The 14,237-nt window shown below is 53.3% G+C and overlaps 1 protein-coding gene across 2 annotated transcripts in view; it reads right to left on the bottom strand.

Moving 5' to 3' along the window:
- Positions 1–390: 390 nt before the first annotated feature.
- ATOH8 (atonal bHLH transcription factor 8) overlaps positions 391–14,237 on the bottom strand; it is a 34,289-nt gene continuing 20,442 nt past the window's right edge. For both annotated transcript variants that reach the window (XM_058429113.1, XM_032177552.2), the window contains one exon: positions 391–1,566. Coding sequence is in view for 1 of the 2 variants with exons in the window: in XM_032177552.2 (XP_032033443.1) it covers positions 1,561–1,566 (6 nt within the window). In the remaining variant the exon portion in view is untranslated. The remainder of the gene's footprint in view (positions 1,567–14,237) is intronic.

Below are 14,237 nucleotides of genomic sequence, written 5' to 3'. Positions count from 1 at the left end.
GATTTGAAGTGAGCCCATCCTGATTCAATGACTGGCTCTGTCACCGACTGGCCCTGTCTACTTGAGGCCTCACTTTTCTCATCTGTGAAATGGGGTTAATAATAGGGGCCCCCATCTCATAAATCCATGGTACACATTGAGTGCAGTGTAGACAGAGAGGGCTCCTCATGTGTTCCTGACCAGGCCTCCTGGTCACTAGTCCAGGCTGAGACTACTGTGGGAACCGCCCTCCACCCCCTTCCACACACAGACACACACACTCTCACTCGCACAGCGCCTGATCCTGAAGGGCTCTCAACCTGTAGATAGAGACCAACCCCCTCCCTCACACTCCCCAGCCGATGACCAGCCAAAGTCCTGGTCACCCACAGAGTCCACTCGACACAAGTATTTTCTTGACATTTTGGGGCTTTTACTTCAATTTGAAGCAGATGGTTGAGCACAGACGTGAACAGCTTTGGCCATTTGAGCACAAGGAAGGGGCGGGCCTTGGCTTTGAACACGCCCCCCGTCCTCCACATACTGGCCCAGTCCCCTGGTCCCTTCCTCCTCTGCCCCTGCACACCCTGTAACAGACCACCGCCCTCCAAGTGGGGCGCCATCTTGCCCAGTAGGACTGCTCCAGCCAACCCAGCCTCCACTCCTTCCTCAGGCCACGAGCAGGCTGAACAAGAGAAAAACTCTTTTTCTGTCCATGGCAGGGCCTGCCCATGGTGCTGGCTGCCTGGGATGGGGGCCCATGGGGGTGGGTCACAGTAAGGAGAGGCTGGCTGGGGGAGCAAAGACCCACAGGTAGCTGCCCTGGGGCAAGTCCCCGGTGTAGGGGAGGGAGTAATATTGCTTCTCTCCCTGCTTACTCCCTTCTGGTAATGCTCAGGGCCCAAGGAGCCTGGACCCAGGGGACACTGAGAACTGGGGCCAGCGGCCTGGGCAGCCAATGAAGGGGAGAGAGTGGGCAGGGATCTCAGGCCCCACTCCCGGCCTCGCCCAGGCACCCCAGCCTCCCTCTCACAGCCCCTAAGGCTTGTCTTGCACTCAGCCAGCGCAAGGCCCAGTGGAGAGAGAGCGCCAGGTCAGAGGGCCAAGATGACCCCCAGGGGTCATCAAATGCCCATCCCTTCCATGAGTTCCTGGCAGAACCACTGACTCATCTTTGGCTTGAGATGGGGCTCAGGCAACAGGAGGAGCAAAAGTCACAGAGCAACGGTGTGGCTTTTCACTGTGGGGTTTCATCACCCCATTTCCTTCGGTGTCTCTGTCCAATCTTTGGCAACGAATTTCTGCAGCTGGACAGTGGGCCTTGGGGTCTGAGTGGGGGGCTGAGCTCTCCCCTCCCCACCAGGCAGAGGGCAAAGTGTGAAGCAGCCTCGGAGTGGCTGGGTGAGGGCGGAGGGGAGAGGCAGGCAGGTGTGCTCCGATCCGACCCTGAGAGGCTGTAGGCTGGGCATCTGGCGGCATCTTGGAGAAGACCACGAGGCTGGACTCAGCGAGCTCACCTTGTCCTCAGGCCTGACTGGAAGGAGGGCCCACAGTGGTGGCCTTGGTCTTGCCTGCAGCCAGTCACTCCTGAAAGACATGACCAGCCATTAAAAGCTGCCCCTACTCCACCTGGTTCCTGTTTCTGGACACCTGCAGAACGTCCCTTCACTGAGTCCTCCAGGCAGAGGGGCCTCCACCTTGAAGGGTTCGATAAGTGGAAGAGCCAGGATTCAAACCCAGGCCTGGCTGCCTCCAGAGCCCACACTGTCCCCCTCCTCCTTAGTGCTGCATTTAAGAGGCCCTGCGTTTTGGTTGGTTTGGGGAAAGAAGAGAACCACAGTGAGTAGTGGGATCCAGGGTGGCTGGAAGCTCGGGGACACCTGGGGCTGACACCACAATCCCCAGGGCCACCCCTCTGAGGGATCTCAGAGGCCCGTCCCCACCCTGGAGTGGCAGGCTCAGTCCCACTGGAATGGCCGTCTGCGGCTTCCTTGCGCTGCCCTAGGAGTCACAAGGCCCACTCTAGTTGTAGCACATTCACCTGCCGGCTGGGTGACCTAAAACAAGTCATTTGACTTCTCTAGGCCTCAGTGTCCTCATCTGTAAAATGGCATGGCTGGAGAAGATCGATGAAAGCTCCATTTAAGCAGGAGAATGAAGTACACGGAACTCTAACACAGAAAACATGGTTCTGTCTATTTGATTACAATGGAGTCAGGGGACACAGAGGGAGGGGGACCCAGAGACCTACTGCATTCCTTCCAACAGAGAGCCTGGGACATGTCTGAGAATCAGGGTGCTAAGGAGCACAGTTTGAAAATTGCTGGGTTAGACCACCTTTAAGTTCCCTGCAGCCCTGATCTGTGCAATCCTAATTCTGGCAGCTGAACTTGGCACTCTGAGCAGAGGATATAACTGGCTACCAGGAAGGGATGGGACAGGGGGCAAGGTCATGGGGCCTGTGGGGTTTTACCTCTCTGGGGAGGTCAGAGCCAGTGGGGAGGCTCTGTGAGACCTCCAGATCCACCCAGGATGAAAAATAACAAAGTCCCTGAACCTGGTACAACATATCCCTCTTAAAGCAACTCCAAACACCCTTTTGATTCGTGCTCCAACCCTCAACCAACAGCTATTAGTAAGTAGTTATTTTTAAAGCAAAACATCTGTCAGGCACCTCCGACCTGCCAGGGAGCATTCTCATTCCCCCCTTTCATGAGTGAGCAATCCCAGGATCCGAGAAGGAAGTGCTAGAAGTTGTCAGTGCCAGGATTTGAATCCAGATCGGCAGCGTTCATTCTACCACACAGAGGCTGCTCTCACTGAGACAGAGGCTTGGGGAGCCGGGATGGAGCCAAACCACGACGTTGGAGGGCCTGCTAACCACAGGCCCTGGTGAGCCCCACGGGCCAGGGCGGCCAGCCAAGACGCAAGTCTGGGGCAAGGCTGAAGTGGGGTCCAAGGAGGGCGAGGGAGCCGGGCCAGAGGGAGGGACTGCTCTCCAGCTAATAGCGGCTCAGGAGGGAGAAAAGGAAAAGTGAGAGGCGGGAGCATCTTGATGTGGTAAATCCCAGGCTCACATTCTCCAAGCCCACTGTGCATGGCTGGCCCCAGCAGGAATCTGCTTTGTGTTACCGAGTCTGAGGAGGAGGATTAAGAAGCGGAAAGGAAACCCGTGGGGATGGCACTGGGTCTGTGGTCCACGGGGTGATTTACAGCCCACGTCATCCCGGCGCTGGCTGCCTGGGCGGGCCCTGCCATGGGCAGAAAAAGTTTTTCTCTTGTTCAGCCTGCCCGTGGCCTGAGGAAGAAGGGGAGGCTGGGTTGGCTGAAGCCGTCCTCCTGGGCATGCTGTAAAGGCGGTCGGGGCAGCCTGGGGCCAGCCCCAAGCCCTCTGTTGGCTCTTAGTCCCCGCTGAAGCCACAGCTACCATCCAGGATTAAAGGAGACAGGCGTTTCTCTCACCAAGGCCTGACCTTCAATTCTTGACCCCACCCTTTTCCTGGTGTCTACACTGGACCACCACCACCTCGGTCCAGGAATCTCAGCACATACATCATCCATCCAAGGAAGTCTTCTGACAACTGGGATGTAATGGGAAGAACACTAGGAGGCCTCAGGTGCCAGGACTTTCTCTGCAATTCAGCAGCTGTGTGACCTTGGGTAACTCACTCTCCCGCTCTGTGCCGTCATTCCCTCACTTGTACAGTAAGGGGAGGGGAGGCAGATTAGCATTGCCCAAAAGGTGTCCTGTGGAACACCAGCTAGGTGAGGCATTCCATGAGTTTGGGAAATACCACATGCCTTGGCCCCACTTGGAAAGTTGCTGCATGTATTAGTATATCAAAGCCTCCGAAAAGTCCTGCAGTGAAGAAATTTGTGTGGCTTTAATGACCCAGTTTCCCAATTGACTTTTTTTTTTTTTTTTTTTTGAAACAGGGTCTCACTCCGTTACTTAGGCTGAGTGTAGTGGTTGTGATCATGGCTCAGTGCAGCCTTGACCTTCTAGGCTCAAGCGATCCTCCTGCCTCAGCCTCCCAAGGAGCTGGGACTACAGGCATGCATCACCATGCCCAGCTAATTTTTTATTTTATTTTTTATAGAGACAAGGCCTCACTATGTTGCCCAGGCTGGTCTTGAACTCCCAGACGCAAGCAATCCCCTCGCCTCGGCCTCCCAAAGTTACAGGCGTGAGCCACTGCAGCCAGCCTTCCCAAATGATTTGACCGTGGAATTGCTACTGCATTGTGAGAAGCAGAAACTCACTTTGACCCTCCAGGAAAGGGAAGCTCACTTAAAGTTACAAAAGGGCATTTCACAGAGACCAGGGAGAAGGTCTCAGGAAAGGTAGCAAAGGGCTTGCAAAGGTCAGCAGGGGGCAGTCTGTGGCCCTGCCCTCTAGATGCCTGCTAATAACAGCCACTTACAGGTATCCGCCTTCCTCCCTGACTACTGACTGGCCTGGTCTCCCAGCATGCCAATCCCCAAGACCCAGTGGAGGACGCCCATTGGTCTAGCCTAGGTCTGATTTATTCCCCTAGACCAATCAGCTGTGGCTGAGGGATAGGAGACAAAGATCCCAATGATACCTCTTCATAACGGGCTGTGTGTTTGGGCGGGGGGTGCATGTGGGGGTGCATAACTGCAAATATGGAGAATAGCAAGCATCCCTGCTGTGACCACCACACCACAGAACCCCTTTTATGGAACGCCTGGCAACATTCTGTGTCCCATGTGAGGGGCACAGTGTGAGAGGCTTGCATTCCCCCCAGCACTGGCCCTTTGTGGGTTTTTGTGTTTCTGCTGCTGGGCAAGGCTCTGGGTCCGGCTTACTCCCTAGCTTACTGTCCTCAGAACCCCCGCCACCACAGAAGATGCCCTTTATTTTATTCATTTATTTTTTTTGAGACGGAGTTTCACTCTTGTTGCCCAGGCTGGAGCGCAATGGCACAATCTCAGCTCACTGCAACCTCCGCCTCCCAGGTTCAAGCGATTCTCCTGCCTCAGCCTCCCGAGTAGCTGGGATTACAGGCGTGCACCACCACGCCCGGCTAATTTTTTGTATTTTTAGTAGAGACAGGGTTTCACCACGGCCAGGCTGGTCTTGAACTTCCAACCTCAGATGATCCGCCCTCCTTGGCCTCCCAGAGTGCTGGGATTGTAGGCGTGAGCCACCATGCCCGGCCGAAGATGTCCTTTAAACAACAGGTTCTGCTGCTAAAATTAACCTTGAGAAAGACTAGATGAGACGGCCTCACAGGTCCCTCTCAGCTGCTCTGACGTGCTGAGTCAGAGCAAGGTGATTTGGTCAGTGTGGCAAAGTGGGAGCATTTATCACAAGCAGAAATCATCTTTTTATCTGTTCACTTGTTTATAGTCAGAATGCCAGCTCCACGAGGGCAGGGACGTGGCCTGTTTTGTTTGCTGTTGTAGCTCTAATGCCCAGAACAGTGTCTAACACACAGCAGTATCTCAGTAAATACTGGGCCAGGCGTCATGCCTGTAATCCCAGCACTTTGGGAGGCCAAAGCAGGAGGATTTGTTGAGGTCAGGAGTTCGAGACCAGCCTGGCCAACATGGCAAAACCCCATCTCTACTAAAAATACAAAAATTAGCTGGGTGTGGTGGCGCCTGCTTGTAATCCCAGCTACTTGAGAGGCTGAGGTGGGAGGATCTCTTGAACCCAGGAGGCAAAGGTTGCAGTGAGCTGAGATTATGCCACTGCACTCCAACCTGCGTGTCAGAGGGAGACTCTGGAGACTCTGTCTCAAAACAACAACAACAACAAATAAGTACTGGTTGACTCAATCATAGCTACTTTCGGCCACAGGCATTTTACTCACTGTGGCTTTATATATTGCAAGATATTTCTCCTATTTCAAATGTAACATTGAGCATTTTTGTAAATGGGTCTATCTATACTTTCAGGGAAGTCGTGGTAATTGTTACGAACCCTGGAACAATTTAGCATCCTTTATGCTTTTGTTCGTTTCCAGTTTTAAAAAAAAAGTCTAATTGTTTTCCTCTCCTGATCGCTTCTGTGCACTGCAGGGTAGTTTTGCCACTTTGGGGCATTTTAAAAAATGATTTTATCTGCCTTTAAGTTATTTTACCTTTTACATTTATTGTCAGTCTATGATGCCCACTTTACCTACTTAACCATTTTCCACTATTTCAAATTATACATTTTTTGTATTTAAGCAATTTTGATACAGCCTTCTACATGCAGGGAGAAATAAACCTCCAATGGGGTTGAAATCCTGACTTTTTAAAAAATTGGTCTTTCCTAAAAAGGGCAGATTTCAAATGTTATTTTAAAACTAAAAGGTGAAAAAAAGAGCAGATATGGCATGGGAGGAGAATTTTTCAAAAACCACAGTATTAGTTCGCCTTTCACTGTTAAGTACACCAGTATGTGGGCTAGAAATGGGGCTTCACGTTTGCCTCTGAATGCTGCTCTTGATTCTTACGGGGGTTCATCTTGGCCCCAGAGTCAGCCGGGAGGCCCTGAGCAGGATGCTTAACCTCACCAAGCCTCAGTTTCCTCATCTTTTTTATTTTTATTTTTATTTATTTTTTATTTTTTTAGACAGAGTCTTGCTCTGTTGCCCAGATTGGAGTGCAGTGGTGCAAACAAGGCTCACTGCCACCTCAGCCTCCCAAGCTCAGGTGATTCTCCCTAATCAGCCTCCTGTATACCTGGGACCACAGGCTCATGCCAACACACCTGGCTAGTTTTTTTTTTTTATATTTTGTAGAGACGGAGTCTCACTTTGTTGCCCAGGCTGGTCTCGAACTTAAGGGCTCAAGCGATCCTCCAGCCTCAACCTCCCAAAGTGCTAGGATTACAGATGTGAGCCACCATCCTGGTCAGTTTCCTCATCTTTATTTATTTATTTTTAAGTCAGAGTCTTACTCTGTCACCCAGGTTGGAGTACAGTGGCGTGATCTTGGCTCACGGTAACCTTCGCCTCTTGGATTCAAATGATTCTCCAGCCTCAGCCTCCCAAGTAGCTGGGATTACAAGCATATGTAATCACACCCAGTTAATTTTTGTATTTTTAATAGAGATGAGGGTTCACCATGTTGGCCAGGCTAGTCTTGAACTCCTGACCTCAAGTGACCCGTCTACCTCAGCCTCCCAAAGTGCTCTGCCTCAAAAAAAAGAAAAAGAAAATACAGAAGAGTGAAGAGAAAGAAAATTGTCTCAATCACCTTAATCTCTCCACGGAGAGCAAACCACTGATAACATTTGGTAAACTATTGTCCCATATGCTATTCCCATGCATATGCGTACTCACAGTATTTTACGAAAAGTGGAATTACGCTGTACAAGCTGCATCATAAGCTGCATTGGTGTTTTCTTTAACACTCAAGCCTGGACATCCTTGCATTTGACAGATCTGCTTTCACATCTTCTCCAAGGGCCAGGCTTTGCAGAGGTTATTCTGGGCACAGGCGCAAGGCCTGGGCTTCTGGCCTCCAAGCTCCCCAGGGACCTGGAAGCAGGTATGGACCAGTCGGCCTCCAGCACCTCCTGCCTGCCTGGCCTGGGCGCCATGGGTGACAGGCAGGAAATTTATGAGCAGTTGGAGTTGGCTGCTATTTGTAGGGGGCGGGAACATGGCATGAATCGAGGATAGTGCTGTGTCCGGGCTTGGAGGGCCCTTCGAGGGCCCTTCAAGGTCCCGAGTGTCTAAGAGTTTCAGTTATGGCCAGAGCCTTTAGTGAGCCAGGACAGTTGGCCTGGGGGCCAAGAATGGGGAGAAAAAGTCATTTATTCAGCAAAGATGTATTAGTTCCTAATAGGGGCCAGTCCTGTCCCAGGCACTGGGGCAGCTTACAGTCTAACTCTAGGGGAAAGCTGAGGACCACCGTTGCTGGCTGCTGCTGCGGATTCCGCCCAGTCCTTTCTGTATTTCTCAAGGCTGGTCACCAGAGAGGAGGGGACTGGCACAGGCCTCAGCTGTGCTGTGCAGACAGCTGCCCCAAAGGCCCCAGGCCAGGAGCAAGGTAGGGCCAGCGGTCAAACCCCTCCTTCACTGAAGTCAGTGGATGTGTTCAAACCTCAGAGTCAGTCAAGGCCGTGCAGAAGAACTTCCCTATCAGTAAGAAACAATCGTTGCATCAGGCAATGTTGAGGATGAGAGCAGGTAACCTGGGGGAGCCCTTCCTGTGCTAAGATGCTAGAGGTGGTGCTGGGTCCCAGGCATCCTAGGCTAGCATTTATTGAGCACCTACCACGTACTCCACAGTGTTGCAGGCCCTTACTTTGAGTTACTTCCACCCACTAGAATGTAGGTTCCACAAGTGCAGGGCTGGGGCTGGGGGTTGTCAGTTGAGTCCTTGCTGCCTCCCTAGTCCAGGACAATGAGGGTCTGCTCATGTCCACCCTCTTACCCCCACCAGCCCCACACCCACCGCAAGGTAGGGACAACAGGCGCCTCCTCTGAACTCCCGAAGCTCTTTATCCCAATTCCTCCTACATCCCCTTACGCCACGAATGGTTGTCAGTGTGATTGCCACGGTCCCTTCACCTACCCCACACACCACCACCACCAGCACCCCATCCTCCTAGGGCCTGGGAACAGAAGCAAGTGCATTAGTGCTCAGTGCTACCATTTACGGAGGGCGGCTCCTTGCCAGGCACGGTGCCACACTTGTTTGCATGCGCTGTCTTTTGCAATTCCTGGGAGGTGCCTACCGCTGCGCCCATGTTGCAGATGAGGAAATGGAGGCCTGAGTGGTGACCTCACTTGCCCTAGGCCACATTGCTAGGATGCAGCAGAGCAAGGTAGACCCTTAACCCCTACAGACCTCAGTTTCCTCACTGGCAAACAGGAACAGCAGGTCCCCAAGCCATCCACCCAGCTGTCACCTCCTTGGTTCTAAGAAAATCTTGGCCTTCGACTCCTGGAGCCTAAGGGAAGGTGGCTGGCAGTGGGAGGCCCAGCACCCCCAGGGCCAGGGCCAGAGCTTAGAGGAGCCCACTGGGCCTGCAGGGGCAGCCATGCCATGCTGACGCCTTCTCAGGCTGCAGGCCACTCTCTCTGGCTGCCGAGCTGTCTCCCTCTCCATGCTCTGCCTGTGTGTCTCTGCCAGCTCTTCCTCGGCCTCTTCTTTGTTTTTCTCTCCATGTCCATCAGTCTATCTGTCTTTCTTGGCCCCCAACCCAGCTCACCCCCAGCGTGGGGCACTGTGAGGGTCGAGCTGGCCCAGGCGAAGCTGCAGGCAGCTGCTGCGGCTTCCCATCTGCTTCCATCCTGTGATGCTGTCCAGTCATCGCACTTGGCTTCACTGCTCTTCCAGATGCCAGCAGCTCAAAAGGCCCATAGCCGCACTGCAGAGCCAGAAGAGGCACCCAGGCTCAAGGGGCCACCCAGGCTGGAGGAGGCACCCGGGCTGGAGGGAGTACCCAGACTGGAGGAGGTACCCAGGCTGGAGGGGGCACTCAAGCAGGAGGGGGCAGCCCACTCAGGCTGGAGGAGGCACCCAGACTGGTGGAGAGCAGAACAATGGGCAGACTGGTGGCCCAGGCATGCGAGAAAGGCTCTGCTCTTCACCTGCCCTGTGGGCCTGACTCATGATCCTTACACAGACACCCCCACACGACATGTAAGTTCACATGCCCCGACCACAGTGGAGGGTCCCCGTCAGGCCTGCCTCCTTCTGGACTGGGAACTGCTCCCATCACCCTGCTGCCTCTCGAAGCGCCTCCCCTCCCCAGTCCTTACCCCAAAGTGGCAGCAGGGATTGATGGGCACCAACCAGACAAGCCAAGTCACACCAAAGTGCTGGCCAGCAAGGCTTTGCAGAGATCACAGTGCTTCTCCAGGAGACTCCCAGGGCGGAGCCCGGCTGTGGATACTGCAGGACCACTGGGGCACCCATGGCTTGGAGAGGCTGTGAGACGTTTGGGAAGCCCACATATTCCAGGGATTTCAGCAAAAACAGTGTGCGTTCCATGCAAATGCAGTTTTAAGATGAGGAACACCTCCCCTAGCCTCTTCTATTTTCCCTAAGCCCCTCCCCTAGCTAGATGCTGGTGCCACTGAGGGATCCAGATGGGGGTAGGGACATCTCTGATTAGAGGTCTTTACTCACTGCCACACACGCGCACGCGCACACACACACACACACACATGCACATGTGCACACTCACTGGCAAACAATCCAGCACAGTGGTTAAATGTGTCAGCTATGGCACCAGACGGCCTCTGTTTGAATCCTGACTTCCCCATTCTACCAGCTGTATGGCCTTGAGCAACATGTGTGACCTCTCTGTGCCTCAGTTTCTTTACCTATAAAATGGTAATAATAGTATCTACTGCATGAGCTTGTCAGGAAGATTAAAGAACACAATGGCTGCAAAGCCAAACACTCAGTGCTTAGCAGCTACATGCCGGAGCACAGAGACTCCATGGGGGTGAGGTAGGAAGGGTCCCCAGCCACCCCATTTACCCATCAGCAACTCAAGACAGGAACTTCGTCTCCACTTCCGATCACCAAGGCCTCCCTCTGTATGGGCACAGAGGAGCTGCCCCTTCGGTATTTTTGGAAAACAACTGAAAACACCGCCTTACCTCATGCTTCCATGGCTCCATTCATCCAGCAAATGTTTACCAAGCGTTCAGACCACGCCAGGCTCCACTGGAGGCTCTGGGGATCCCAGAGTGAACAAAACAGACGAGAAGCCCAGCCCTCCCAGCTCCGCCATCCTAGGAGAACAGGCTCCTGCACAGAAGCAGACTTCCCTGGAGAAAGGAAGCCACATGTTTTCTGTGCCAAAACAGCTTTGATGGGCCCTTTCCCAATAACTGATGCACTTCCCTGCATTCTCAGCCTGACGTTACTGGATGTACTTTAGCTTCCTCTTGACGACTCAAGGTCAAGTCCATGAACATCAGTGCACACACAATTCCAAGGTCCCTGAGGCTTGCGGGCTCTCTGCCCTGACACTAAGCGAGCCCCCAGCCTCTCAGTCCTTCTGAGCCTCTGGCCTTGTTCTTTATCATGCGTCTGTTTCTTCTTACTTGATGAGGCCACTGGCTGATTCCGGGTGCTATCTCTGTACCTGCTCCACGACCTGATACCCCAACCCCTGCCCTCATAGGCTGTTTTTGTTCTGAGGTTCAGATCTGAGGGGCCTGAGAGTCAAGCTCGTAAGAACTGTATGCAGACTAAGTGCAGTGGGCTCCAAAGACCGTACCGAGGGGACTTCCTCTGAATTTTTATGCATAGCCTTTCTGTAGTTTAGCTCTGAGTTCCGAAGGGTGGGGCCTCTGTTTTATTCTCCAAAATGCCCCCAACACTTGAACAGTACCTGACACAGAGTAAACACTCAGGGCGATTTATTCTTAAGTAGATGTGCAGGGCAGGGCCCTTCATGTTTTACTCATCTTTTAATACTCATGTACCTAAAAAGACTGAACAAGTGAAGAACCCCTGTGTGTGCATGTGGAGGGGGTGGGTGGGCTGTGATGGCAGGGACTCCTGTGTACGTGGTGGTGGCAGGAACAGGGCTGGCAGGAAAACGAGGCGGGAGGCACAGCTGCTGAGAGGGGGACAGAAAACTCTCAGCAATGCCCAGTAGCAGCTCTCCAGATTCCAGGTAGGCTCCACACGGCTCACTCCCAGAGCCGCCCACCACGTGCCCAGCTGCCTGGCTCTGCCCTGCCCTGCCACTGAGGGTCCATCTTTAATGGCTCCTGGGCCCTGTGCAGGGACAGCAATTTTGAAATCCTTGAAGACAACCAGCCACCTTCCAGGGGGTACCTCCTTCCCATGTGCATGGGAAATCGGCCCACCATGCAGGAGGCCTCCACCGGACCCCAGCAGACGGTGCCTGTGGACGCGCCAGCACACCTGCGTGTGTGCATGCATGTACATTCTCTAAGTCACTGCGTGAGGAGGGGACACTGAAGTCCCTCTGCCCACCTTCCTGATGGGCCAGCAGCGGCCTCCAGTGACCCTCTCTGAGTGCTGTGCCTCCAGTTGACAAAATGCTTTCACAGCCCTCATTTCCTCAAACACTCCTCACCTGGTTTTATCCATATTTTATGAGGAAAGTGAAGCTTGTTGAAGGCAAGTGCCTGAGGTTACGGAGCTCCTGAGTGGTTGAGCTGAGACTCAGACCATGCCTCCAAGCCTCAGGCCCCAAGCCGCCAGGCAACCCCTGAAGCTCACACCCTCGCCTTTGAGAGAACAGAGGACAGAGGACAGCGGTGGCCTGGATTCAGCCAGTCCAGGCCCCACCCAGCCCTGCCCAGCAGCTTGAGCCTGGGCGGCTTCACCTCATCTCACTCCCATGTTTAATAATGTGGACCCCAGGAGCTTGTTCCAGGATTCAAGAAAATCATGGGTGTGAGAGGGCTCTGCAAACTGGAAAGTGCTGTGCACAGGAACGAGGTCGCTGGGGGCCTAGTCAGGTCATTTCACTTCTGTGAACCTCAGCACTGTCACCTGAAAATGGGGCTAGTGACACCCACTTTGTGGGGCTGTGGTGAGGACTGGGCAAGCTCAAAGAAGTGGGGCTCTGACATTGTGGTTAAGGTGATGACAATGGTTAGCTCCCCAGGAAGAAAACCACCTTGTCACAAATCAGGGTCAACCCTCCAGGTATAAGCCACGTGGCTGTTTTCTCTGCTGCCCTCCCAGCTGACAGACCTTGATGTTTTTCTCGGGTTCAAGGGGAACATCTTCCTTTGGAGTAAGGGAGGGGCTGTCTGGGCAAGACTGACTGCCCTGGTGAGGAGAAACACTCTTCCTAGCATGGCCCCCTACCCTGACTGTAGATGCAGCTTGAGGATGAAAAGCTCAGTGCTGTGGCAACCACTCTGCAGCCATGAGGCAAAGATCAAAAGAAGCCTGGACTCTTGGATCCCAGGGAGCAGCTGACTTGTGAACTATGAAAAATGCCAGCCCCTGTTAGTTTAAGCTGCTGCTTAAAGGGTTTCTGTTATTTGAAACACAATGCTTTCCTTGTAGATTCAAGGGAACAAGGGTGCAAGCCCAACTGGAGCACAGGAGGGCCCAGGGGCATCTCCCTAGCTGTGTCCTAAAGCCCCTAGTTAATCCTTCCCTAGAAGGGAATGTCCCTTGCCATCAACATAGGGACACTCAGCCCTAGCGGTGTGGATTTTAGTGGAAAGAACGGTGTGTCATTATTTGGGGGCCCTAGTATGTGCCAGAAGACAGGACACAAACAGAAAGGGGCTCACAGTCTAGCCAGAGACACAGACATTTAATCCAACACTGTGTAACATAGTGTCATGGGATGTAATATCACGTCGCATCCTATGTCACATAGCATATCACCAAAAAATATAATATAATGCAATGTAATGACATGAAATCTAATATATCACATAATAGAGTTTCATATTGTCTAACATTTTAAGTCATTACTTTAAAAGCATATCACATGATGCTCTCCTGAATTAGACCAAAAGCATCCCTGTGCTACGATGCCCTGAGGAAGAAGCTGGGGTTGGGGTCAGGGAGGGCTTTCCGGAGGAGCTGAGCCTTCCAGAATGAGCAGGAGTTAGCCAGACAGACAGTGGAGAAGGGCATTCCAGGCAGAAGGGACGGCATGAGCACAGAGGCCAAAAATAGCCCCTTTGGGCGAGGAGTTCTGTGCTGCTGGGGTGTAAATTGGGACATAGGGAGTGACCAGCCAGGGCCAGGTCACTTGGGCGGCCCATCAGGTATCCTATTGAGTCTGGCCTCATCCCTTGGCCTGTAGGGTGCCCCCTAGGCCTTAGGGGAGCTAAGTAGGGGATATAGTGAGGCAGTCTGACCAGCTTTCAGCAGAGCAGCCAGGAGGGGCTCTGGTGGGGCTGACAGCCAGGGCAGCTAAGACAGACCCCGGTGGCTGTGAATTCTGGGCAGAGGTGGCAAGGTGTTAAAGGAGAGAATGGCTCCTGACTTTGCCCTCTAGAAACACTTATCCTGGGAGCACAAGGAAGGTTTGTTGTTTCCCATGGAAACTGCTTTCTGGTCTGCTGGGGCAGGTAGAAAGGGCACGGCCTGTTTAAGGACGGGGTGTGGGGAGCCAGGGCCTGCTGACACCCTCTGTCTGAGGCCTTGCACTGTGCCAGGTACAGGGCTTAAGGCTGAGCAGTGGGCAGGGCAGCCCTGTCCTCCTCTTCCTCTTGTCCTCTGGAAGCCTCAGAGTTCAAAAGCAATTTCTGGTCACTAGGCTGACTCCATGCCATACCAGGGGCTGGGGACAGTGGTTCCTCTTCCTTCCTCGGGTCCTC

The sequence above is a fragment of the Hylobates moloch genome, unplaced genomic scaffold (genome assembly GCF_009828535.3).
Source record: "Hylobates moloch isolate HMO894 unplaced genomic scaffold, HMol_V3 SCAFFOLD_15, whole genome shotgun sequence".
NCBI lineage: Eukaryota > Metazoa > Chordata > Mammalia > Primates > Hylobatidae > Hylobates > Hylobates moloch.
The sequence above is the reverse complement of the archived record's forward strand: the minus strand, read 5'-3'. Positions and strand labels throughout refer to the sequence as shown.